At 37.9% G+C, this 27898-nt stretch overlaps 1 protein-coding gene across 2 annotated transcripts in view; it reads right to left on the minus strand.

The window, feature by feature from the left end:
- ntrk3b (neurotrophic tyrosine kinase, receptor, type 3b) overlaps positions 1-27898 on the minus strand; it is a 212593-nt gene that overhangs the window by 160943 nt on the left and 23752 nt on the right. For both annotated transcript variants that reach the window (XM_017425891.3, XM_017425892.3), the window contains exons 2-3: positions 10605-10679; positions 5463-5534 (exon numbers count right to left, since the gene is read on the minus strand). In XM_017425891.3, the coding sequence (XP_017281380.1) occupies positions 5463-5534; positions 10605-10679 (147 nt within the window). The remainder of the gene's footprint in view (positions 1-5462; positions 5535-10604; positions 10680-27898) is intronic.

A 27898-nucleotide genomic window follows, 5' to 3' on the forward strand; every position in this document is an offset into this window, starting at 1 on the left:
ATTCAAGTTTCATTCCATATATTCAGGTTTCATTCCATATATTCAAACTTTCAAATATAAGAATACATATACAATAATTTCCTGAACGGCATGCCATAGTATATATATATATATATATATATATATATATATATATATATATATATATATATATATATATATATATATATATATGTATATATGTATACATATATGTATAGCTTGGTGATAAGTGCTGGTTGGAGCACATATTGAAGAACAGATTCCGCTTCACCTGATTTTATCGGTTTTGATCTTGTTTTGAAGAAACAGACTGAGGACTGAAGTGTTAACCAATTTCTTTTTAGTGAGCCTTTCATTACCAGGTTTCCTAAAATTATAAAATGATGATATAACTTGGTATTCACTCTAATTTCATTTTTTAAGTAACTGAAAACACATCAATAGCCATTAAATCATCTCAGTAAGAGGGATAATGCGTTTTTAATTTAGAATATCATGAAAGCTTTTTAAATTGTCGTAACGAGGTAAGAAAGACGGAGAAGAAACATAACTATCTTCCCAAAAATGTTGTTAAAAGCTGTGTCAATGAGCTCTTAGACCATCTACACTGGACAAAACCTAAAAGTGCTCTTTGAGGACACTGTTGACAGCTAACCAAGAGGGCACTTTTTTCCAATTCATTTTTCTCCTGTGGTGTGACATAAAAAGTCTGTCAAGCAATCTTCTTTTTGTTTGATTATTTGTTGTTTGGTTGCCGTTTCGTAACCCCCAAACTCAAATAAAACCAAACAAAGTTTAGTGGAACACATTCATCACCACCTGGGGAGGATTCCAATTTTACGTGAAGTATAAAATGGAGTCAAAAACAAACCTGCTTGTTTACAAAGCATGAAATCTCAATAGTCATTGATAAGTGTTCATACAGTGACACTGAGTATGGTCATTTTCTGCAACAGTGGCGTAAAATATTGCCCATTGTTCCTTCAGTGTCCCCTTATGGTACTTAAGAGGTTCAAGGCTGTTTCATGAGTCTCCCCAGCCACAACAATTGGAGTGATGGGATTTACAGCCGAGACGCTGCACCACTGAGACAAACACAGTTACATGTTTACTTTATCAGATCTTTGTTTGAAGACAGGTATCCCATGGAGACAGACCTAACCTGCAATAATATTTTTTTTTTATCAGGCCTCCTTCACACTGTTTTAAGGTGCTCTCCATGACCTACTCAATTGTAACTGGATTGAAGCAAATTTGGAAAACTTCCTTCAGTGTGAAGACAATCGTGACACTGCTATAGAAGGAGTACACCCCAAACACATTATACACACTTTTTTCCATGTCCCAAGATGCACTCCTGAGTTCTCACAATGATCTACAGGCCTGCCCTGACAAAGACTCTCTGAAACCCCAACAGCAGCTACTGCTATCACATCTGTGCCAGGCTGTTTCTATGACCTTGTCACAATCACAGTCGTAGCCAAGGAATGAAGCCAGACAGTTGTGCTTCAAGATCTCAATGACCAGGCCATGTCAGTGCAGGCCCCACAACATGGATATGCTGCTACCAAGCTCCCCAGGACCCTGATACTTTTCCACCCCATTGATAAACCACCACAACCTTGCTACAGAAGTTTCACTCTACAACCAACACACTCTATCACAAGGATTCTTAATATGTCCCTGAAGACCTTGCCAAGACTCTGCAAAAACCATCCACAAAGCGAGTGAATTTTTACATCGTTGAGTGTTAAGGGTTTGTGTTTGCATTAACTCAACAAGTCCTTCAACTCAAACAACCTTGTAGGTGTTCATACTATTAAAACACATAAAGATATTCCTTGTTAATACTGCCACTAACCATCCCTGGACATTTGATACTTTCTCAAATATACCTCATACAAGATCATTTACATCAAAGTAAACATCCCCCATCATCCCCCATCCCCCAAGCGTTTCCTTTGCAACTTAAAAAAAATGATTCTGGGTTATGTCTATATAATAACACGACACTACGTTATGAAAACAGTTTTGTCACTTAATGGTTGGGTTTAGGTAACAATGACACTTGGTTGGAGTTTAAAATAGTTGTGAGTGGCTTTAGTAGCTATTCAACAAAAAAATCTTAAGAGAATAGTTTTGTCCCCATTGACATAGTTTTGCATTTAGGCAGAAGAACACTAAATTACTCGATGGAGTCAAAATATTATAACACTAACCTTAACTGGTCAGGGCTAGAAAAACATGGTTATATAACTAAATAACATTTTCACAGTTATGCCATGGTCATGTTCTCAGATGCCAATTTTACACATGATATCACAGCCATTAAGAGTTGGTCTTAAGACATCACGAGTCTCTAAGAAGCGATGACTCATTTGTTTGATTTTGGGATGAAGACTATCTCAAATTAGTAAAGTTGTCCAACCATTTCTGAGAGTTAATCACATTTGGGGCCCTGCACAGATTATATCTTCCCTGCTGTCATCAGGATGACGCTCTCTTATGAGGTTCTTGTACCGTGCTGGTAAACTACTTTTTAAACTTTTTCTACTATCTGTAATGGAAAAACAACAACATAAAAACAGAACAGATTCAGTAGATCTATTATTTAGTGTGACATGTGAAACCCCTGAACTTACAACAGTACAAAAAGATGCCTTTGTCCGTTTCTTTTCTTTATTATTTTTTTCTTCCTTGGCAATAAAAAAAGACAGAGTAGGTGGGTCAAAATGTAATATCCTAAACTTGATCCTAAATGGTAAAAATCTCTAAAAATCCATAAGAGCCTCCGTGAGAGATTTTTTTTGTATGTCTAAAAAATGTTTCGTCTTCCTGTAGTTGTAAACAAACCTTGGGTCACTTAAAATAGATAATTGATTTTAGGTTTTAATTTGTTTGAACTGATGATTGGTGACAGTCTGAATCTTTCTCAGAGACGCTTCATCAGGATACAGGGGTAATGTGACAGCATCTGTATGGTTTAATCTGTTCACCTCTGTTATTCTATGCAACATTAAGCTGATCTCCCTGCATTAGTCTCTCAAGCTATGGTTTACTAATAAGTTTATTTTGGGCTCTTATAAAACACAGTTGGCCCACAGAGGTGACCTCGTGATGACAGCGCTGATGAGAGAGCTGCTAGCAGATTAAACAAGGCAACAGAAAAGGATATTAGATAGAGCCGAGTTCATTGCTAATGAAAGGGATAGACGTTTTAGACAGACATCAAATAGACTGTTGTAGCTAATAATGCGTCTTACTTTTTTCATGCAGCAGTTTAAAAGGCTTAGAAGAAACTTTCCCTTGCCTAGTTTTTATTTTATTTTTTTATTTATTACTCACCCCTGATAGAAGACAGGTTACAGCATGAATCAAATTAATGGTTGAGGAGAAACAACATGGCACACATTGTTTTTAGTGATAATATTTTTCTGCCAGGGCATTATGTGAAACCCATTTGATAAGGTATCTTAAAATAATCAGCTTGATCAGTTATAGATCAAAAACCTAATTTCAAGCACAGGATTTTACAGAGGAACGGAAGCTCACAGGAACTTTGGTTCCTATCTACAGAAAGATCCACTACATAAAAAATAAAGCTTCTTATCAGAACAAAGACAGTCAGATTTGATAAGAACTGAGGTAAAAGATGCACCTGGTAATCTGTATATCCTAAAAGTAAAATAACATTTTCACATCTTCAATGTGATTATTATCCTTAGAGCTGCCGATTCAAGGAAACAAGCTGTAATATACGATAAAAACTGCAAACGTACAATACAGATCTTAAAAATAGAATAGTGATTATTAATTGAAAATAGAATGTAACTGGAGTGGGTGTTAATTATAGTCACGATGTTTACCGCACATGGAAGTGATGGTATCTCTTTACTGAGAGCGATTGAGCCCGTTTTGGCCTGAACATGTGATGGAGACGATCGCTTCAGTTCTCCTCACAAAGGAGCAACCAGCTGAGTGTGTGATGGCTCGGGCTTTGAACAGACCTGTCTGACACAGACATCAATGAGGTCGCTTCTCAAAGGCCGAGGACAAGCAATAATTAATCTTCTTTGACATCATCATCCTCTGTGTCACCTAGCAACTGTCCACCTGCATTTATGAGACCACAATAGCCACCTATCAGGGACAGTCCAGAGTGGGGGGGCTCTCAGTGCTTACAAAGCAAACGTCTTCATGTTGAAACTGACTCCATCAACCTTTTCTCCCCTCGTGACAGCATTTAACACCTTTTTTTTTTAAATTTACATCTAAAGAGGATTTGAAAAAGTATTAAATGCCACTGATTTTAAGAGAAAAGCATCAAAGATCGGGTTCTGGATTGTAGCTGTAAATGACTGCTTTATATTTATCACTGCAGCTCTGAACCTCACACTCACCTATGCAGCATCACACCACAGGTGAGAACAACAACGAAAATACAGCGTCACTTATTCCTCTGATCCTCTCTGGTGTGTTACACTTTTTATTTTTACATTTTATATTTCAAGTGCTGTGTGTGTTGTGAAGGGAAGGGAGAAAGCAGGTTACAATCATTTGTTTGCTTTTTATTTTTGCGCTAGCACATTCATCTTTTGAGGCGGAAATGAAAGCAAAGGCAGACTCTGATTAACTTTCATTAAAAGCTGACAGGCTCTATTAGCTTCACCAATCACATAACTAGACAAAAAGACAAGCAATATGTTTCTTTAAAAAAAAAAAAGTCCATCTAGAAAACACATAAGCGTGAGTACTTGTGCAAATACTGCATTGCTAAAAGAGTCAGCTTTTATGACAACTTAGTCTAACTAGTATTCTCTGCCTCAGTAACAGGCAAGATTAGGTTGTCAAATGAATAATACTGTATTTTGGTGTCCACATTATACTACAGCCTGCAGTCCCACACAGACACACACACAGATTCATGCATTCAAGCCAAGCGGTGGCCATCTGCTGCAGAAAGAAGTCAAAACTGCCCTTAAGATCAACAGCTAGAAATTGCAAATGGCAGAGTGCTCAGGTAAAAGACAGTGATGGAGTTCCTCATTGTGTTTACTACTGCAAAATTGGTGAATAACAGGCTGTCGTACGGTGACACATCAGCCTTTGTTAAAGAAATTACTTTGCTCTTCTCCCGGCTCTGATGCTCGGCCTCATGGACAAATTGACCATTTGGCGAGAGCGGTCTAAATGGAACTGCATCTTTGCCATGTTGCTCTGCCAAAGCACAAAGAAAACCTCGGCAGATAGGAATCCAATTATCCAAGGCAAATAATGGATGTCTCATTTAAGATGTTGCTGTTGCAACAGTAATGGCGGTGCCACAATTTTCCTGACGACGGTCTCTATCAAGTGCATCATCTTCTGCTCAACACTAACTCATATATGGTCATAGACCACGAGCTGTCAAGCTGCGCAGATCATAATAGATCTTTTAAGGGCTCGGAAAACACGGTTTCAATAACAGAGTATTTACTCACATGTAGCGTAGATGTGGGTTCTGAGCAAACGCTCGGGGTTGGATCACCCTCAGGTTACAATTCATGATAGTCCTGAAATGAGAAAAAAAAAAAGATCAAACTCTGTTAAAAAAAAAAAAAAACTCCAAAAAGATGCATTTTTTTCTTCCAAATGCACACAGGTCCATTTTATTATGAGAATGTTAACTGCACAAGGGCTGTTTTATTATTTCTCCTTTTTATGTGCCTTTTCTCTGTGACCCTCATTATCCTTGCATAGCTCATCCACTTTTTGGATTTCGCTTCTTACCTCGCATCATTTTAAGGATATTCAGAGGGTTTGTGTTGTTTTTTGTTTTTTTTTGCCTTTTCCTGTGTTATTTTTTTCTATTTAATTTGAGCAGGATAATACAGTGAACTTATGTCAAGAGAACACTTATTTGGTACTTCTCTCTTTGAAGACATTATACAAGCTTTTACCTGCTAAGGCAATAATACATGAGCAGTTATCTGTCTTTTCTGGTTATTTATTTTTTAAGCTGAGGCTGCACGTGTACGTGCACCCTGCAGAGCTTAAAGCCAAATAAAAAAAGTATCTTTGATGCACTATTTGTGAACTTGTGTGTCTCTTTAACACAAGCTGAGAGAAACCCCTTATTTGAGAAGCAGTCTCTCATTGTGTTAACTTGTATGGAGCTAAATAATAGTGAAATTAAACTAATCCTCATTCTGCCAGAGACCCAATGGAATCCCCTCAAGGACTCCTGCAATTCCCACTGCCACAGTGTGGGAACCGCTGTTCTGAGTTACAATTGTAATGACTTCTAATCTTGTAATCACAGATGCCTCTTTCCAAAGAAGTCCTTGACATCATCATTGCGCGGCTCCTAATGCACTGAGCTGCTTCCATCCAGCTGTTGGAGCCAATTACCTTCTAAAAATCAAATCATGGCTTTGTTGTGTTTGAGACTTAATGTCACACAACAGTTCCAAAGGTCATTGAAAAGGCTTTTAGGGGGAGTACCTTTATAATAGGCTCTGCGGAAAAAGAAACACAACTGCAACAATTTCATACTTATTTCACCCCTTAAAATCGGTGCATCAATAGAGGCCATGCAGCTCAAATAAGAGAATTATATGATGTGTTTCATTTCCATGTTATACAGAAAGTCTTCTTTGTCAGTTCATAATGAAACATCACACAAAAATTCTCCCAATTATTAAAAAAATAATTAACAAACAAACAAAGAAAACACAGAACGGTGTGTTGCGCTGTTATTAACTGAATTGTTAAGTGAGGTCCTGGTGAAATACCCAAACATGATAAAACTTGACTTTTTAGAGGAAGTTTAGAAAGTGGCAGGGTTTCTGGCACAGGCTCAGGTTCTCAGATGCCTGTGCTCTTGTCAGTTGCTCTCCTGGGGGCTCCCATTACCTGGCCAACTAATCTCTGCATTATCGTTCGATGACAGATTGCCTTTTCGATGTGGGTCATCCTGCTGCCTGGATCAGACTCTAATCTGGGCCCGGCCAACAACCCAACGGGCCTCTGTGTGTCCCTGACTGCCTCCATCCTGAAGTGTGAGTTCCTGGTGTCCTGCTCTGAGGATTCAATGAAGTTTGACAACAAGTCACACATGGAGGTTTCGCGTGAGGCGCAGCGTGTCATGAAATCACAGTCTGAGCTCAAACTTCAGAATGTCAAATCTAGTGTGGTGTGATGGTCTTAGACTCTGCCTGAGATAGCAACAAGACAGACTTTGTGTACTAATGCTATGCTAAATGCCCATAGCTGTTTGCAATACAGTTAAATTGAATCAACAGTCTTCATGACATCAATGCAAAGGCTCTATAGGCAACAAATGAGATGGCTGTGAAGACTTATCGTTTCTAACTTGCATTATTGACCACAGTTATACTGAATGCAATTATCAAGGTAAATTCTAGCAGTAAGCATACATTTTGTGATATTTCTGCAGGGTCTAAAGCAAACTTTGAAGTTTTCAAGGCCCAAACAAGCACTTTACTTAAGGATGCTGGATCTTTCTTATTTCAAAGCTACAAACTGCAACAGTTTTGAACGAGAATTGTTTTCATTTTTCTTGATAAAGAATTACAGCTGCCTCCCTGGAATGGTTTTCTTCCTCATCGCGCCAAATATTTACAGTGACTGACAGCTCAGCGGGTTTTTAACGAAGAGTTTGAAATGTTGTCAGAGCAGAGCAGTTTTCCTCATCAGTCCATCCTAAATGAGCTGAAACACAATAAGGATAGCATCGCTTCTGGATCTTGTTAATATTCCTTTTTTCTTTTTTTTTTTTTTTAGCTTGTTAACAGTTTTAACTCGTATTTGTGAAGCGTGACAAACTGAGCTCAGTGCCAGTAGTTCTTAGATATGTTTCTGAGCTCATGCAGTGGGTTTCATGTTTGTAATGTAGAGCAGCCCGAGGGCAAAAGATCACAGTCATTCAGACTTTTTTTTTCCCCCTTGTAGGTGTTTATTCTTGCTTTGGAAAATTTTCCAGATTCCTCCAATCTTTTACTGATGCAATTTAAAAAAAATGTCCCATTCTTTTGCAATTAAATCAAATCAAAGTTTAATTTTTAATTTTTCTATTTGTTTGCTAAACTACTCTTCTATACAAAGTGCTGAACAATTTACCTTATAAAGACTCAGCTCACCTGGAAAACCTTTTATTGCCCATCACCATGAAAGGTGGGTGATCATGTAACCAATGATTTAATGTGACCAGTTGGTTTGAGCATTTTATATTTACTGAAATAGCCTGTGATGAGTGAAATTTTGATTGCAGCTGGATAAAACTGAACTGTGTTTCATTAAAATCTAACTGAACGTGTTTAATTTATCTGTAAACTGCCCTGTTCCTGTTGACATTAGAAGTAGCAAAACACAGGATTCGTAGTGAATTCAGAGAAACACGTCAGAGACGCAAACTTATCATTATCATAAACAGCATGAAGAGAATTGCAATATTCTTCTTACATTTAAATGCAACAAGAAGACAAGATTGTAAAGAATATCCAAAAGGTTTCAGATGTTATTTTTTTTTCTTCTTTTTTGTATTGCCCACCACTATGACAGCAGGCAATCTTGTATGTATTTTTACATGTAAAAATGTATTTATTTGTTTGTCTGTTATCAACGTATCTCATGAACCAGTGGGCGGATTTAGATGAAACTCCCAGAAACTAATTATTTGATGTACATCTACAACTCATTAACTTTTGAAGTCAACCTCATTTAAGATGGCTGTCAGCCTTAGCAAACCAGAAAATTGCTAAAACTCAGTCAATTTTACAAACATTGTGCTGGAATATAGTCGTAGGTGAGACTCACCAACATCACATCCTCAGAGCTCTTACAGATTGCTTCAGATCTTTATTCAAATCTTTAGCATGCAAGGCAGCGGGTTGACATGCAGTCCTTCAAAGGATGGCGTTTACTATATGTTTCTGAAATGTAAAAACTCAAGAGTTTTCTAATTATATATTTTTCGAACAATTTCAAAATAAAACCTGATTCATTTATTTCAGTTTGTGCATCGGCAGCCGTTAAACACTTTCAGTAAACTTTTGCATCGTGTAAAATCAATAACCCAGGTAAATTGCAACATAAGCTTGTTAATTCTGCTCCTAATAGTAAAAAAAAATGTAATTTCTGGTTTGACATAAATTGAACGATAGATTAAACTGTAATAAAAGCAGTTCAGTGTTTGTGTTGTGAAAAGTGTTGAAAAAGCTTCCTAAAGCTTCGGTAGTTGAGATAATAAGTGTGCAAGGCTTTCATCAATTCCAAAAGTGTTCACTGGATATGATAAAAGAATGATTAAAGAAAAACAGAAAGCTTTGAATGAGTGTTCAGATCTTTGTTTCTTTAAATCAGCACATTAAAAGAAACACAAAAAACACAATGAGGGAGATGCGAGGTGACGTGCGACACTGTGAATTCCTGATTCAAGTGTCTCTTAATATTTAAAGTAAAAGCTATTTTAATTGCATGTCAAACACTTGTTAGATGTGAGTTTTATGTTAGAAAGAAACCTATAGACACACCAGCAACATTACCTTCATGGGTAAATGCAAACTGTCAGCCGTATTGAAACGTTGCTATAAAAGATTTTTGTCAGCATTGCGCTGTTAGCATTTTAACAATCTCTGACACTTGAGAGGTGAACTTGAAAATAAAAGCACAGAATCGATAACAATCATGTTAGATTTGTGGAACGTTGAGCATAATCTGCCTTATTTTATATAACGGAGACAAAGAGTGCTGAGCTCCTCGTTCTGGAGATGTGCTGATTCTTGAATAACTGCATCTTCTCTCATTTTAGTCAAATAAAGATGGTGATGAGGAGGTCAAATGTAAAACGAGGTGACAGGAAGTCTCTCCTCACTTATCCTTCCTCGCTGCTTCCAGCCTCAGCGAAGGCGGCATCACAACAGACTCGACTCCTAGGCGGGGAGGAGCCGGCGTCCCCTGACAAGGCAGCAGAGAGAGGCAGTGGTAATGAGAAAAATGCTAATTTAGTGGTGGAGATATTGCACTTGGCCTCCCTGATGAGGGATCAGGGGAGAGGCCATCTCTGACTTTAGAGGGCAATGAAGAATATGGTTCTCTGCGTAGAGGAAAGAAGAAGAAAAAAAAACTAAAAAGGGAGAGGAAAAGTAGCTGAAAACCATTTATGTGAGCGTGTCTCGGTGAGACAGCATCACGTTTCTTTAAGAAGTGACAAGATGAGTGTTAAAAACCCATAATGTTACAGCAGGGACCCCTGATTCAATTTGCCCCCTTCCATTTTAGCGTTATTTGATCAGTAGCTACACAAAGCAGAGGGGATCTTCCACCAGTCATGTTTGAACTTTGGCTTGTGCTATCATGACACACACACACACACACACAGCCAACATCTTATCTTCAGGAGAGGAGACGTTAAATCTACATGGCTCCCTGCTGTCATCTGTGCCAGTGACCCTTTGGCTTCTCTGCAGCAAACAGGTGGAAATCCTGATATGAAACAGGGATTAGCAGGGGTATGCTTTCCACTGCCTGTTTCGAGACCTGCACCGCAGGACAGAAGAAACATGGAAGTGTCCGTCCCCGTCTACATGCACACACACCCAGACGAACGCAGCCACACTCACAGTCTCTGTAGTCCGGTGTAGAGCTCCATATCGACGTCTCTCAGAGTCTGGAGTCCCGTCCAGTTCTCTATGTGTCTGCAAACAGCAAGAAGAAGAGGACATTAAATGAGACATTTCTCTTCATCCGAGGAAAAAGGAAAACAAACCAGGAGACATGACAGGAGAAAAACTCTCCCTTTTTTTTTAATTTTTTTTGTCTGGGTCCCCAGTTGCAAATTAACTGGCTGTGTGTTGTCAAAAGTTTTTGAATCCATATTCATTTAAACTGCAATAATTGGAACAGCTCTGACAGAGCGCTCTCTGGTGCCCTCTGATAGATTTAATTGCCCAGAGACAGCTTCTGAGGCCTAATCTATGTAGGGGGAAGTGTGAGCAGGGATAGACTGAGTAAACACTGCAGATGGCTTCACTTCCCCTAACACTGTCACATTATGTGGCAAAACTCTTTCTCTGTGGTGGGATATGGGAAATGGAAATGTTTATCGAGAAGAAACTATAAATTTAAACCCCTGAAAAGTGTAACATTATTGTCAACTTTAAATCAAACACATGAGAGGAGTATGAACAATCATCTAGATTCAAAAAATAGAAACAAAAAAAAAGTCACTTAAAGCTCTTGCATCTCTATAATGTAAACGCATTTAAACACATTCCCGTCTATTTGAGAGCACATGGAAGCATTAGCAGCCATAAGCTTGATCAGATAGCAGCTTGTATTTTATGACAACAGCAGGAAAATAATATTCTTTCAAGTGTTCTTGCCAGAACCTATGTTCTTGTGTGTTTGTTGGATTTTAGACATCTGGTGTAGAATGATGAAACAGCATCTGAGACGTCAGATCACATCATCTTTGTTTGAGCAATGTGCTCTGAGGTGTATCACCTGCTTTCTGTGCTGAGCGGAAAATATTTCTGCTAAATGCAACCATCATGCATGAGTTTATGCTTGTGACTTTTATTTTTTTAAGTGATAATTGCATGTTGAGAGTTTAAAGAAAATGAGAAGGTGTTCCAGTAAATGTGTTTTACACTTTCTGTCACACTCAGGCTGCTCCTACGGTTCAGTGGTTTGCAGTGAACTGGTTTTTGTTTATGTTGTCCAGGGATGTAGTGACATCTAGTGGCACAAACTACAAACTACAGCTAACTGAATACCATTCATTCAGCACCCAAAGTGTCTTCTTTTTCCTTAATATAACCAAGATAATAAAAGTTAACTATTAGTCTAGCATATAGGCACCCACAATGACCTATGAAGCAACAGGTGCAACTGCACCTTTATTTTTTAAACTGGAGTTGGAAACTTATAGTTTTGCTTCCTCATTTTTATTGACTTAAAAATGCTAATAGGACAAACATGTATTTCTTATTACATGTATTTTTGTTGTTACTAACTAAAAAAATAATAATTTTGAGCTGGGTTATTCCATTTTTTTAGGCAGTAGCCTATTTTGCTAACTGCTAGCTTGCTAGTCCAACCAGGCAGCAAGCTAGCAGTTAGCATTCAGCTGTGAGGATGAGATAATTTTGTTTTTGTTTTGTTTAAATATTTAAATCAGTGTTTTTCTTTTTCTAACTGTGAATTACACACACAAAAAAACTTTGAGCAATGTAGGAGTGAAAGAATCCACAGGTACATTTGAGCTAAAATCTAACTAAATCTAACCTGAAAGTTAAAGTTTTGTGGGTGTCTAGATTTGATTTTAGATCTGACGATAAACCACAATTGGTTAAAAGGAAAAGAAAAATTAAAGCAGTATTTTTGCAGAGATAAGAAAATATTCAATATGTCATTGCAGAAACAATTGGTAATCCCATTTGTATGATCCTGATTTTACTGCCATAATCAGACGCCCATGAGTACCCAAAAAAGCGCTTTTCTCAAAATAAAATTCTTATCCCATTTTTTCAGTCCATTATGTGTATAGGTAACAACATTTTCTTTTATTTCGAATTGCAAAAAAAAAATATGATGAGAGTCTAAGCCAATGAAAAGAAAAAAACAACAACACAAGAACAGGGAGTATGTGGTTATAGTGACAACCTTTTGTCTCAGTACATCTTATTTTTTATTCTAAAGGTTCACTTTTGATTTCATGCCCATCTGCACACATATATATTTTTTCTATTTTATTTGGTTCCCATTTCCTGATTTTCAGTTGGACTGACTAGCTCTTGTGTTGTCTTCTCACCAGCTCAGATTAGTTTGTAGTCAAACGTATCAAGAAAAATGACATGGTCTTTAAGAGTGAATGTGTTGAAATTATAGAAGCGGCTGTTTTTGGTCACCGTAATGAGATAAGCGGAGCAGAAAAATAGCCGTAGAGATGGTTTCCCAGATCCATTTATGCTCTTTCATCATCTGGAGAAAACTGGACTACAGCTGCCTTTCTGCAAGTACTTATATGAAGTGATTTAATGCAAAGCCAAAGCTGAGTTATAGACACAAGGGTGAAAATATTAATCATTTGAATCAATGGAAACAATAATAATCAAAGCCGGCGTTACATAAGACAGCTGACAGTGTCACAGTCGTTTATTTCTGGATACAATCACGCAGACAGTCATACCATCACTGCGGGGGCGCTAATAGCTGACCCGGCAGTGCAAATGAAATGAAATGGTGTGGCAGCTATAACTGCCTCACACTGTCAGTCACTCTGCTGCTGCTGAACCGAGAGCAGCCCATTCTGAAGGCAGGGATGAGTCACTAATGCGACCGGCGAGCAGAAAAGGCCGACACCCCCAGGAGGATTAGCTTGTTGACAGTGCTGCTGTGTTGCTGAAGGAGGACGGGCTCAGAGGAAGACCATGTCCCAAAACCTGGACTTTCATGTCCCAGAGCCTGGGATCTTTTCTCAAAGACTGTTTGTACTTGCTGAACAATTTTAATGCACATAAATTTATACTAGCAGAAATGCACCTAGTTTATTATCACTCACTGCAGAAAGGCAAAGGTGGACGATAATGTTGTTACCTCTGTGTGTGTGTGTTCGTGTGTTTGTCACCTAAATGTCTGATGAACCACTGAACAGATTTTAATGAAACTTTTAAGACGTAATTAGTGGTTGTACGCCTACAAACGTATAATGTTTGAAGCTAATCGAATTCAAGATGGCCGCTACAGCTAGCTAACTGACCTTAGAAAGCATGACAATTCATGACATTTTACAGCTATTGTGCTAATGTTTAGTGTGGTTTCAGCTGAGAGTCATTCACAGCACATACTGCAAATGTTCCTCATTTTGCAAGAGCTTAAAACTGTAACTGTAGGGGTCAACCCCGTCTGTCTGTTAGCAAAACATTTCAGGAACCATCGGACAGATTTTAATGAAACCTTCCAGAAGTTTCCAAAAGTAATCATTGGATGAACATCTACAGCTGATTGACTTTCAGAGTCAGTCTAATTCAAGATGGCTGCCACTGCTTATTGCCATTAGCCAACACATAAAGGGTAATAACTATTGAGCAAAAAACAGCTATTGAGTCATTCCCAACACATACAGCACTCTGAGTGTGAAATTTTGGGATATCGCATATTTGCATAATGTTATTTTTCATGTTTGACCAAAACAGTTATAAAGATGTTATTTCAAAACATAAGATGATCTTAGTTTAAATCTCTGGTGAGGGCGGAAAGCAGAGGGTGAGATGCATGTCTTCAAAAATGCCAATAATTACTTCTTTGTTTTTTGCATCTGTATGTGTTGATGTTCTTTGTGTGTAGATTCATGGTTAAATCATTTTTGGTACCAATGCTACTGTGATCTTCCTAAAACACTAAATAATAAACAAAGTTTGGTTTGTCCAACTATCATCAACATGTTAGTCCAGGCTTCAAACTCAATATTTTTTTAATTGCAGATAACAATTTCAAGTCAACAATCCCAACTTCTAAAGATGTTACATGAATTAAATAATGTATTGGATTGAAGCCCCATTTTGTACTGTAACCATTGTGCTGCGTGGACTCCAATCTATATTTGTGCAGAAGTCCACAACACATGTTTTCCCAGCATGATCTGAGTCTGTGCCAGATCTTGTTTTCTTTTTTGTAAATTTGTTTTGACGTTTTCTATCTTTAAGTGAATCCTAAATGACTTCTGGGTTTGAGATCAGCATCTCAAAAGGAGGAAAGGTTAATCACTGTTAGAGCTCCCTGGTTTTTTTTAGTCTTTAGGCTGTTTCTGCAAAACTGCGGACCCAACACAGGTGTGTTTTGTGCCAGTAATCCCACTGTTACTGCCATCACATCTCACACTGGGATTAATCAGTAAACAGGATGTTTTCCATCATCCACTGTGAAGTGCTGTTATGTCTCTGCCCACTAGAAGTGTCTGGTCTTGATTCCACTTGTATGAAACAGTAAGAAGGAAACAAGGAAAAGTTGTACTCTGCACATTACCTATTGTAAAAATACAACCTTTTTCAGACTCAAATTTACAGTTTTTTTAATCACCTTTCTCACTGAAAGGTGGGCAGTACTGAGTGCTTCAGCTAATCAACTTTAGCAAACACTAAAATGTCAATAAGTCAGTCAGTTTTACAAATATTGTGGTAAATTCTGGTTTAGTATTAGCTGAGACATTATTACACATTATGTGCAACATGTGTATGGTCTTTATTTAAGCAAATGTTTCATAATATAAACTAAAACTACAACTGTGCCCATCTTTTATGCATCATAAATATAAAAGTATTCTGACTGTGTGAGCATTTTTTTTTAGAAATTCAAATTTGTATACTTCAGAAAACAGAAAAGGGAATACTGCCTGGAAACACAGATAGAAAATACTAAAAGAAAATTCCATACTTTTTAAATCTGCACAATTCTAAATTTGTTATAGAACCTCTTAATGTCTCAGATGTTTTCAAGTTTTTGAAAACTGCAGATTTTGATGAGCTTTCAGGACTCTTGAACTCACCGTATAGAAACAAAGCAAAGTATAACCTTAAAAACTTTCACAAACAGTAAAAGAAAAAGAAAAAAAGATCAAGCCTATTGAAACAAATATGCCTCTCATTGCATAGGTATAGAGATTTAGTGTAAAGTTTATTGAACTGAAGATAATATTGAAAGTTTGGCCCACATGAGGGACAAAGAAATGGAAAGAAACTAAAGATAAATTAAGGTCTTGTTCATAATAAATCTTGCCACAGGACGCCCTGCAGCAGTGACATTAAATGTCATTACTTTTCCTGCTTGTGCACCTTGCAGACTGATGAATTAAATTTAAACACATGAAAGGCTGTTTGAATGAAGACTTATGAAGGTTTGTGAAATGTTAAGGCAGAGTGTGAGAAGCTGCCGCACAAAGATTACTGCTGTTAAACCAGTTGAGCACAGATGAGAAAGTTGCCTTTGCAAGATCGAACCAGTTTATTCTTTGGTCACTAGTTTTCAAGTTAATTGGGTACATTCAGACAGTATGAAAGTTATTTTTTACTGCTATCTTAATATATACATATGCAGACTTTTTGCACCAACCGCGTTAAAAACCACATAATAACCAGCTTGCATCAGTTCAACAAACATTTATTTAAGCTGTAATATCATTTGAATTACTGATGCAACAGTGTGTTATAAAGGAGTGCTTTTTTTTTTTTTCTTTCTTTACATGCAGCATAGCTTTATCCTATGTGATGCAATTTTGCACTATCCTTATTTTCATCAAGCTGCTGTCAACAAACAGCCCGGAGTAAGCAGGCAACACCTCCCCGTGGAGCGGATCATATTGTCTGCTCCGAAGCCCCGATTGTCTGCGGCACACTGAATATGCATGTGGATTAGACTGCTGTGAAAAGATGGATATGAATAACAAAGATGCTGTGATGATACAGGAGCATTCAATCTCTGTCCTGTTACCCCCACATCCTCTGAGGATGCACGAGGAAAACTGTTAAAAACTAAAAGGAAAAAAAAAAAATCGACCTCTCTCGAAGAGTAATGGAGATGCTATTTTTATAGTTTTTTTACATTCCCGCCAGTCACACACATACAAGCTAACTTACAATGAGTGAAACAAAACAAATATTAAACTGCTGCTTTGCCTAAATGAATATTCTTCTGAAGAAACAGGAAAAAAGATTTAGGCAAAAGAGAACTTTTTCCTGACAACATGATTAAAAAACACTCATCTAGTCTTTTGTCTGCCTCCTTTCTTATCTGCCTTTAAATGATTTGTTCTCTGCACAGTATTTTATGATCCTGTTTTTTTTTAAAGTGCTCTCTAAATAAATTTCCTGTGACATGAGCACATTAATAAATGCTGCACAAAGGAAATGATACTATCAGAACAAACTGCTCAGGCAGATCCACCAGCTCCCTCTTTGGCATTACAGCCATCTTCCATCTGCTTTAGAAAATTGCCTCCAACGAAGTACAGTCTGAACTGGGTGGCGGGGTGGTTCGGCGCTCGAGGAGAACACCCTGGAACCAAACAGTAACAGATTCCATCTCAGCGACAGCCATCTGTCGCGATGAAGAGGCCCTGAGCGACACACTGAACCCCTACCTGCCCGACTGTCCGCAGTGAATCAGTGAATCCGAACACCGGAAAACTACAACCGAGGAAAAAAAAAAAAAAAACGGAGGTTTAATTTCCTAACAGGTAAACAAGAGGAGATGAATGCTCGTTCAAATAATAAGACCTCGAGAATAAAACTGAAAAAGTGTCTGCAGCTGACGTCTGAAGGTTTATTAACAACAGTACAATCAATAACTAATCTGAGCTAACTGCGGAGTAATGAAGTCAGACATTGTACTGTTTCATTTTTACAGTAGATAACATTAGGGTAATTTTATTTTAGGAATTCTTAGCACAGCTAATCCACATTTTCCTGTGCTTTTGAATATTTCTTTCCACACACAGCTTTACTTTTTTGTAGTTAATTTCAGATCAAAGCAGCATGGTAGCTTTAAAATGATGTGGGCTTCTGTGAAAAGGTCATGAACAATTAATATCTTACCTGTCGTAGATAGCTCTTTGAATAACCTCAGTTTGGATTTTAACTTTGACAGGACTTTTGAACTAAGGGCTGGTTGGAGAGAGAGAGCAAGGACCAAAGTGGATTTGTTGTCATCATAGAACAGCTCCAATCTCAAAAATGTCCCAGCGGTTCATGCAAATGCTGTTTTATTGAACTTTACTCCATCATCAGTTTCTCATTACACGGTTATTTACATAAATAAATTGTTGCAAACACAATGACTGGCAGCAGCAGCAGCTTGTTGTACAACTCACAGCAGGAGTTTCATAATAGTTCTGACAGCGTGAATGTACAGTGGAGGGCAGTGTAAAGGTTTAAGTATTAGTGTTATTAGTGTGCATTTACTTCTAATAAATGTTGAAGATTGGAGTTGTTTTATGAGAGCAGTTCACTATGAAGGTGGGTCTGCTCAGACTGTATTAACAAGTAGCTTTTCTGAGCAAACCCACGTCTTAAAGCTAATTTTGACCACCACCAAAACCCCAAAATGAAAAGTTTCATTGAAGTTCATGTAAACACTATTTTTAAACCTTTATGCCACCATCAGCTCCACATTACATGTTTATTCTGGCTTAAATTTTATGATATTCCTGCAAGAGGTGCTCAGGCTGCTCTGGAAGTGCTACAGCTTCAATGTAAACAACTTTGTAACGTGAAACTTCACAGTCTAAAAGTCAAAAATATCACTGACACGAACCACTATGAAAAACTCCATTGTGGTTTTGGCTGTACTAGGACTAGCCATGAGCTCATCAGTCTGGTCAGAATCAACGCTTTTTGTCCCCCATTCCTGAGGTCGTTCAAAGAGTTATCTCCAGCAGGCAAGATATTAACTGTTCATACTTTTCCCAGAAAACCCCATTTCAACACGACTAAACTAATCCTTTAAATTGAGCTTTCCACATAGTTCCAGGTACTGAAGATCGTTCTGCATTTGTCTTAAAACATTTTAAACTGCTAGTTTGGCTAAAGTGAGAACAAAAAATATAAATTAATAAATACATATAGTAAAAAAATTTAAAGAATGATTTATCCTAGAACTGCACGAATGAAGAAAACCTGCACTATGTATAAACTGTTACCTGACTCTTATGGCTTAATGAGTCAGTTGTGGGCGTTACTTTCAGGTTGTTATGCAAAATGCAATTTGATCAGTTTAGGAAGAAAGACTGGTAGCAGCAGAACTCTTTAAAGGAAGAATAAAAAACTGTGGAAACCGCCTCTCTTATTAATCAACATGAAGGAATGTCAATGATTCACTCTTATACAGACTGAATAAAAGATTGCTTCCTCAAGAGCTCACAAAAACAAACAAAACAACAACAACAACAAAAAAAAAACACTTGTTTGTTAACAGTTATTAGTTGTGAATCCTTCAAAATTTATGCCACAAACAAAGAACCATAATCACAACATACTGTGGTTGGATCATTTGCTTTTAAGCTGCATACAGGCCACTCCAGATTCCTTTTACAACCTCTCAAGTCCATAGATGGGGCTAAAGTCTCAGCCTATTTCCTCTGCTACAACAAATTAAACCAACTAGGAAGATCTCAGTGTTTGGTAGTATTACAGTTTCAGTCAAATCTGTGACAATGTGATGTAAAGAAGAAACTTGTTTGAGAAAACTCTGGACGTTTTGTTAGATTTTGCTTGAACAGCAGCAAAGCTTCAGGCCATGATAAAGCAGTTTAAGTGTTTGTTTCAGCCCGTAACAAACACAGATCGTTGGACCATGTCTTTGCCACTGGTGAAGACAAAGAGACCCGGCAAATAAATACAGAAAAACAGACATAAAATAAATAATTGCTTGCAAAAACAAGAACAAATACGTCTCAGCCTTTTTATAATTATGTTTCAGGCTGGGGTGGTCTGGTATTGGTGTGGATCAGTTGGTTTATAGGTGAGGAAAATGAAGGAATGAGAAAAAGAACAGCCTACTACTCAACCCACAGAAAATAAATGATGTAGGCTCTATCATGCTGTGCATCTGTTTCACTGTCTCTGGTGCTGGAGACTGTGGAGGAATGATGAAATCAGAAGATTATTGAGGTATTTTCCCAGCTAAATGTGGTAGCCGGTGTGAGAAAACTGGGTCTGAGGTGAAGCTATTGAGTCTTTCAGCAGGGCAGCAGCCTGAAGCTGCCATCCAGCAGCACAAAAGGAAAAAGAACTAAAAGATTGACTTTTTAAGCTGAGTCTTGACCTGAGTCACAGTAAAATAAATAAATAAAAATAACTTTTGGAATAAGCTGAAATGTGCCATCATAGAGCTTGAATGTATACCCAGTACAAAGCTTTAAACAGATGCAAGAAGCTTGTAAACATCAATAATTATATACAGGCTTCTACTTTTTATTATATTTTACCACTTATCAGCTCTACATTTACAGTAATAGTGCCTTTATTTTTTGAGAACTCTATTATCTTCTCTCGAAATAATGCACTACCCGAGTTTTAACAAGTAGAAAGCTCTAAAAATTGGTCAGTCAATTTTAGCCAGTAGGAACAGAAATATTTAATTTTCTTGTGCCAAGTACAAAGCCATGCCTGTAACATGAAAATGAGTGTTGTGATTCCATTCAGCGTGATATGATTTTGATGCTTGATTCCCCCAGCTGCATTGTGCGGCGTATAAAAACAAGAAGCGCGAGGCTCCCAGGAGCACAAACAGCAAATGGCTTCTGTTTCTTGGTAATCTCCTCTGATTCTGCCCATTGTTTCCAGTGCTGCTGTCTGTCTGTGATTTACGACTTTGTTGGAATGATCTACAATGCTCAAGCCACAGCCTTAATGGGAAAATGTTTAATAAAATAGAATGTCTCTGGTGTGTTCCTGGGATATTGATCTACATCCTGCCTCCTTCTCTGTTTTCATAAAGGCAAAGCAGCCCTCCTCTTCAGCCCCAAAAACACTTCAGAGTGGAGGACACAGTGGTGAAGCAGCACTCCTCCAGATTAAAACACAAGCCTAACATCAATCAGATAACCTGCTTCTTTTTTTTTCTTACTTTTTTCTCTTTTTTATCCTGCCTGTTTGGAGGCAGCATTGGGAAGATGAGAAACACACAAAAAAGGACACAGCGGAGGAGAAGATGATTGAAAAACAAGAAAGGAAGCGTTTTCCTCTCAACATTTACTGCAATTGGGAGTTTAGAAATAAGTCATCCTCCAAAATAATCATGAGGGAGATTTGGCATTCAAAGCTTGTAAATTGGAATCAAGTATTACAATCTCTGTGTTTTCACTCGCTGAGACAAACCCCTCGCCTGTTACCTCTATGCAAATGTAATCACATGCACAGCAGACAGATGCACCGGCTTCTTTCCTAATGTATGAGCTGCCGAAATTATATCTACCTTCCATCTGTTGGTCAGAATCTCAATTAGAAAATGGCCTCCAACAACAGTATTAATAAACAAAGACAACTGGAAAGTACGGTGCACTCTTTTTCCATTTATTTTCAGTTTGTCCACATTAATGTCGTGGTGTGTGGATCTTAGTTTGGCTTCTGTTTGCCATTTGCAACCTTATTTTGTGCTTTGATGTGTTTAGGACCTGTTTTATTTTGCAGAACTGTTTTCTTTGTGTGTTTCAGTGGTACATAATGCACACGTTTTTGCAGTACCAAGACTGGTACCCCTCATTCACTAGAGGTGTCAGTGAAAATTATGTTTCTCGACTTACTTTTTGATTTATTTACTGCGCTGGAAAAATCTGAAAGCTTTCCATCATTTTGACCTATTTTGACATGTCAGTGATGCACTGTAACATTAATTCACAGCAGTGTGGTCGATAAGCACACATCGACCACCTGCAGTAGACCCCAGTCCAATTTAGGACATTGTTAAGCTTTGTTTGAGCTTGTGTGGGCTTCCTTGCTGACTTTGACTCTTAGACAATTCATTCTGATTCCATTAGTTTTGATCTAATTGTTGAAGATCAAAATTGTTAGCTACAATTAGAATAATTTTGTTGCTATCATTCTTGTCACTGTTCAGTTGATCTGCGCATCTTTACACATTGTCCTTAATAAAGCCTTGTCTATCCATCTATCTATATTATTCCACTCGTGCAGAATTGCAGGGGCTACATCTTGAACAGAAATCCTCCGACCTTCTTCTCCCTAGCTACCTCCTCCGGCTCATCTTGGGGGGTGTTTTGAAAGGAACTCACTTGAAAAGCCTGTCAGGAGATATAGTCTCTCCATGGGTCTGGGGTCTGACCCAAAGTCTCCTCCTGGTGGAACACATTTAAAACACCTCTTCTCAAAGATGTTCATAAAGCAGCTTTACCAGATGCCCAAACGATCTTTACTGGCTGCTTTTGATGAGAAGCAGCAACAAAACTACTCTGAGCTCGTTCCAAATAGTTGAGCTCCTAAACCTGAAGGTGAATCCAGCCTCATCGTTTCAGGCACTTCCACATCTCATTCTTTCTTTCACCCATAAAAGCTCATGTCCAACTAAAGGTTGGAATAAAGATTCACTTTACTCGGTTCTCTCTTCACTACAACAGACCAGTACAGCTGACATCACTGCAGAAACTGTTCTACCAGCACTCTGGAACAAAATCCTTGGCTCCTTTCAAACCTAAAATTTGCAATCCACCCTTTTTCAGTATTGGACCATGGCCTCAGACTTGGAGGTGCTGATTTTCATCTTGGCTGCTTCACACCGGGCTGCAAACTGCTCCGGTGTCTGCTGGAGGTCCTTGCTCAATAAAGCAAACAAAACTATGTCGTACTCAAAAAGCTGGCAAAGCAATTTGAACAGAGTCACACAGCAATATTATTTTAAATCAAATGGTAGTTTGTGAATCCCTCTGAAATTCTGCTTGCAGTTTTCTTATTTTCTTATCTGAATGGTTTTCATGACACATTTTTAAACAATTTTCCTAGAAAGCCAACACTAAGCAGAGGAGCTAAACAAATGCCCTGACACAAGTCAGTGCCTGCTAAAAATTTGCTGCATTTAACTAGCTTGCTAACATTACTTTCAATCTGTACTGACAACTTATTTGCTTATTGCTTTCTGTGATAACTACAAGACAGAAACCACCGTGCATAAGAAATAAACACTCAGTTCTTGTTGAGTGTGACTTTTCTTTTTCTCTGACTGACTGTTAGGACCTGTCGAGTTTACCGTCGGTAAACTCTGAGTTTGAATAAGTCACAGTTGGAAGCTGAAAGTTAACTTGAAATAACATGATCTCAGAATGCAGGTTCCAACATTTTTGTTTACCGTGGTGAACCACGAACGGGAATTAATTCAATGTTATTCTGCATGAACAGAATTCTGAACTAGTTTTTGTCAAGCGTAAACTAGCTTAACACTTGCAGAAGTTATGCTGAATAAACTACAATGACTTGCATGTATTTTAAACTGACATGATGTGAAAGTCTCCCAATGAGCCAATATATATATTTTTTTTTTCATGCCAATTTTCCAACACCAGCTAAAATGGTAAGGAGATTTACACTTTGACAACAATTCCTTTTTGTTTCTCCCTGTTATAAGCAGATGTTATGCATACGAAGCCCAAGGGTGAATAAAATAATCTATTTCATTGCTTCATTTCATCCCTGTAATCACTAGACAAAACAAATATTCATGATCACTGAGTTTTTCATTGTGAAATATGCACATTAATTTGACTACAAACAATTATGAACAATGTTCAGTTATTTTAAAAGGAAAAATATGAAACTCTGCAAACTGTGACAATTGGTCTCAGTCAAATTAACAGCAGCGAGTGTGAGCTGGAGAATATTATACTGAGAAGAAGAAAAAAAAAACAGAGAAAAGACAGGCAACATTGACCAAATTACAGTTAAATTAAAAATGAATCCCCTGCAGAGAAACAATTGACTCAGCACAAAGGATGAAGCCTGGTTTTTCCAGCAACTGAAAACCCATGAGATAGGACAACTGGAGGGAAAGAGAGATAGCAGAAGAAGAAGACAGAGGAGTCTATCAAACAGACCTCAAAGCAAAATGAGAAAAAAAACAACAATGAAAAAAACCCAGCAAGAATGAAATTTCGATTGATTGCTTTAGTTATCAAAGAATTCCCCGGGAATTATCCTCCAGGGTTGAAGAATGACCTGAATTATGGAACCATCAGCCAAGCAGTCGGGTCTACTAAGTGCTGGTCTCTGTGGAACTGCCCATTATTTTCCTGAAAAGCACCAAAAAGGAATTGTGGGTAGATGGTTATATTGATCATGGTATTCAGTACTTTGTGGAAACGTATACATTCTCCAGTCCTACAGAAAACAAGACTGCTATGGCCTTCGTTCTTTACATCTATTAACATATTTAACAGCATAAAAGGGCTGCATTCTAATGATTTACTGAAAGAGAGTTAAACCACTGTTTTACTTAAACAATCAGAAACATTTTATATTATATTTGCTTTCTGACTCTGCTGTGTAAAAGAAATTAAATGTGAAACTGTGATTGTTTATGTATCATGTTAAGACTTTGGAGATTGAGTTATTTTTCTTCAGTCTGTTAAATAAAACTGTAGGAGCTGCTCTGTATCGGGTGAAAATGACTGTCATCCCGTTCACCCTTCAGTTCACTTGTTCTGCGTACGTGAGCCGTTCTGTCCTGGAGCCTCGCCAGAGCCTCCGAGAGCTCCGAGTATTTTAACGCTGCTAATATCCCCAGCCAGGATGCCGTTCCACGGCTGCCCCCAGACTGTTCTGTGTCACCGGTTTGCCAATCCAGCCCTGGGTGGAAACTACCTAAGCCTCTGAGTGTCACTGCTCGCTACGGGCTGAGCCAATCCACAGCGGGGATTTGGCAGGGCTAAACGTCGTGGGAGCATTGGTCCGTGCTCTGAAAGGTATCAACACTTTGCACATGACTAAGCTCAAGTTTTCTGCCCAAAATGAAAATGACTCTAATTAGCGAGTCATTTTGCCAAGTGTCATCGAGCTACAGTATCATCCTCTCCAGATTCAGTTTTGCTCTGGAATTAGTCAGGAGCGGCTTAGAGGGCAACGAACATTTTAACACTGAACTTCCATCTATGTGAGGACACTGTCATGTCATAGATAACACTCCACAATTAAATGTCCACAGTTTTAAAATGGACAATTGGAGAACAAGGTACAGTGAGGGAAGGTTATTTTTAAACTTTCTCTGCATCTGACTGGACAAGACTACTTTATACAATGATATTATAAAATATTGGCTAAATGATACTCATCAAATGCAATAATAACAAGCAAACAACACCAAAACCTGCTGAAACATGTTTGTAACAGTATTTTAAAACATTTGCAAAACCTCAAATTCTCTTTAAAGCTCCTAGATGCCATTAGTAGAATTGGACTTTGTAAACTTTGTGAAGTTGTGGTTTTATGTTACTGTTGTCATTACGGCAACTATTTCGGCTGTTAGAGGTTTTTCTTCTTTTTTCACTAACGGATGAAATCTACTTTTGGAAATATTACACAATGTTCAATTTTTGAAGATCCGCTATTAATTTTTTAGTCAAAGAATCCTTTTTTTTTTCTTTTTTTTTTAAATACTGAAGTCTGTGAGTGTGAAGGGGACAAATCATAAATGAGCAGAATCCACAGCACAGCTTCTTCTTAAGTGATCATCCACCACACAAAGAAAGCTTGAATAAACTCTACGCATTGGGAAATGAACAAAACACTCAAAGATATAACAAAGTCTAATCTACGTCAACTTTAAACACTTTAGAACAATCTCAATGATCTTCATACGAGTATAATTCATGAGGCGGAAGCATCCTGCCAATAAAAAGCTCAAGAGTGAAGGGCAGATGCTCACAGCCGTGAGATTCATGAGGCTTTTCTGTTGCTGTCAGCAGTTATACCTTAACTTTTCTTGGAGCTCTTCTGTCCTGCTGAGCGTGACAATGTTTAATCAAATAAGTGATCTTATAGCACTGGAGTCCTGCCAGAAATGCCATACTGCATGCAAATGTGGAAGACCTTTAGTACAGAGATATGCAATATATTTAAAGCATATCCCATCTGGGTATATGCATAATTACAGAAATAACCTGATTTTCTTTAAAAAAAAATTAAGAAAACACCTGTGCATGCCATATAAAAAAAATCTGGGATCGTCAATTTATGAAGGTATGATACTTTTTTTGTTTGTTTGTTTTTTTCAGTGCATTCGCTACATAGTGAAGAAAAGTAGTAAACTGTGGGACAAAATATGATAAGACAGGCAGGACAAGATAGTATGGGTCATGGCAGGACAGAGCGGAAATGACAGCAGATAAAAACCAAGAAATTAGAGAGGAGGACCCAGACTTTGACGAGACTGTACAGATTATTATGGAATGAACAGAACGATATGAGGCAAGATCGAAGGAGATGCTATAGATGGACTGGGACAGGCAAAGACAGGACAAACAAAGTAAAATGATGTGGAATAGTTTCATTTATGTGTCAGTCTAATATGAAAAGATACCGTACGTGTAAGTAACTCAATTTACAGGGGTCCTATGCAGTCTGGAACAGTATGGGATTTGGTTTAGGTGTTTTCTGGTCTGGCTAAGTATAAAAAGAGAAAACAAAGTATGGAGAAACATTAATGTTTCCAGAATATTAAATTCCCTTTTTTAAATTGCTCAGCATTTTTATACATTTGGTGATTTTTCTTGTGTATAAAAGATGAACATTATCATCACAAAATTTACTTTTGGTTCATCTACCAGCCCCAAAACATGCAAAGGTTTTACTATATATTTATATTATGAATTAAAAAAAACAAAAAGCACAACTCTAATTTACAGACGTTTCAGCATCAGAAAAGGCTCAAAAGTCTAAATTTTTTCTTTTAAATTTCAGCAGGAGTTTCCTATTAATGTCATGAAATATGGAATTTTATAACGAAAAATGTGTAGGAACCCTGAATTTACCTCCTTGAAAAACTGTCCACTTTTTTTGCACTCCATTTTGGAGTTAACAAGTATGTCCCACACTGGACGACAACAGGACAGGACAGGACAGGACAGGACAGGACAGGACAGGTTCAAAGTGTCAGGATTTGAAGTGCAGATTATAGATTATGAGGCCATCTGTTTAGAATGCTGGTCACAGTATGGGCAACATATTTAGGGTTGGCTGTGAGCACGTTCTGCCGCTGATCCCGTTCACCTCAGGCAACAGTGAACGAAGACATTTCTCCAAAGGCCACTGATCCACTGTGGGACTGTAACTCAAGTCCTGGTGAGAGATGGCACCCTGCGTACTCCTATATAAGGAGTGGATTAAATGTGCCACGCACGTCCTTCATGGCACTAGTCTCCTCCAATTTCAGGATATGATAAATCTGCTGCTGAGGGGCATCTCTCCTGAAGAATTCAATTAGGAACGAAGCGAGAAGAGGATCACAGCGATATTAGAGAGCTGATTGGAGAGCTCCTCGGCCCTCCCAGTAATGAACCGCTCCGTTCCTCCACCGTGACTAGATTGATTTGACTAGCTGATCTCAGACTTCATCCTCTTTTAAAAGTCATTCTTAAAAAAAAAAATTAAAAAGTCTTGGTGCCAAGCCAATGTAAAGGGAAGAAGTTTGAAATCAGAAATTCTGAGTGAAGCTTTAGAGTGGAGGGTTATGATATAGATGGTCTGCCAACATGTAGAGGTAACCTTTAGGAGAACTTTGTGACCTTTTCAAAACATGGTGAGACGTGACGGATGCTTTGCACATCAGCCGTGATCGATAAGTTCCCTCTGTAAATACTTCACATCTTCACTAGACATCGATTGCATCCCGAATGGGCTGTTTCTTGGTGAAAAGAATTTTAAAATGTGAATTTAATTTTAAAATGTATCTGTTGCTAAATAACACATTTGCTAATATCTTACAGAAAGATCAACACAGCCAGGATAAGACAACCCTTTTTTTCCTGAATTGTCTTCAGTTCATGTTGTTCAGATCAGTTCAGACCTGAAATGGAGTCTCCAGGATCTACTTAATTGTCCCAGTGTAAATAGATTAATTATCTTGAATAAAAGTAATCTATTCTGGAAATATGAGGCAAAGAAGCCTCATGTGAATTATAAAACTGATAAACTGCAAGGGTTGAACTAGAGAAGTTGCATTTCCTGCGAAAATGCAGTGTGAATGCTTTTTTTGCTGAATGATTTTGTTGAAAGCGGCTGAAGATATGCTGAACAGCTGAAGTTTAATGAAGATGCAAAAAGTGGAACAGAAGCTGATTTGTAGAAGATTTGCATAAGGTAGAAGAACAAAAGCTGAAAGAAGCAGAAATTAGTTTAAAAAGCTGAAATTAGTTGAAAGA

Source organism: Kryptolebias marmoratus, linkage group LG15, assembly GCF_001649575.2.
Source record: "Kryptolebias marmoratus isolate JLee-2015 linkage group LG15, ASM164957v2, whole genome shotgun sequence".
Classification (NCBI taxonomy): Eukaryota; Metazoa; Chordata; class Actinopteri; order Cyprinodontiformes; family Rivulidae; genus Kryptolebias; species Kryptolebias marmoratus.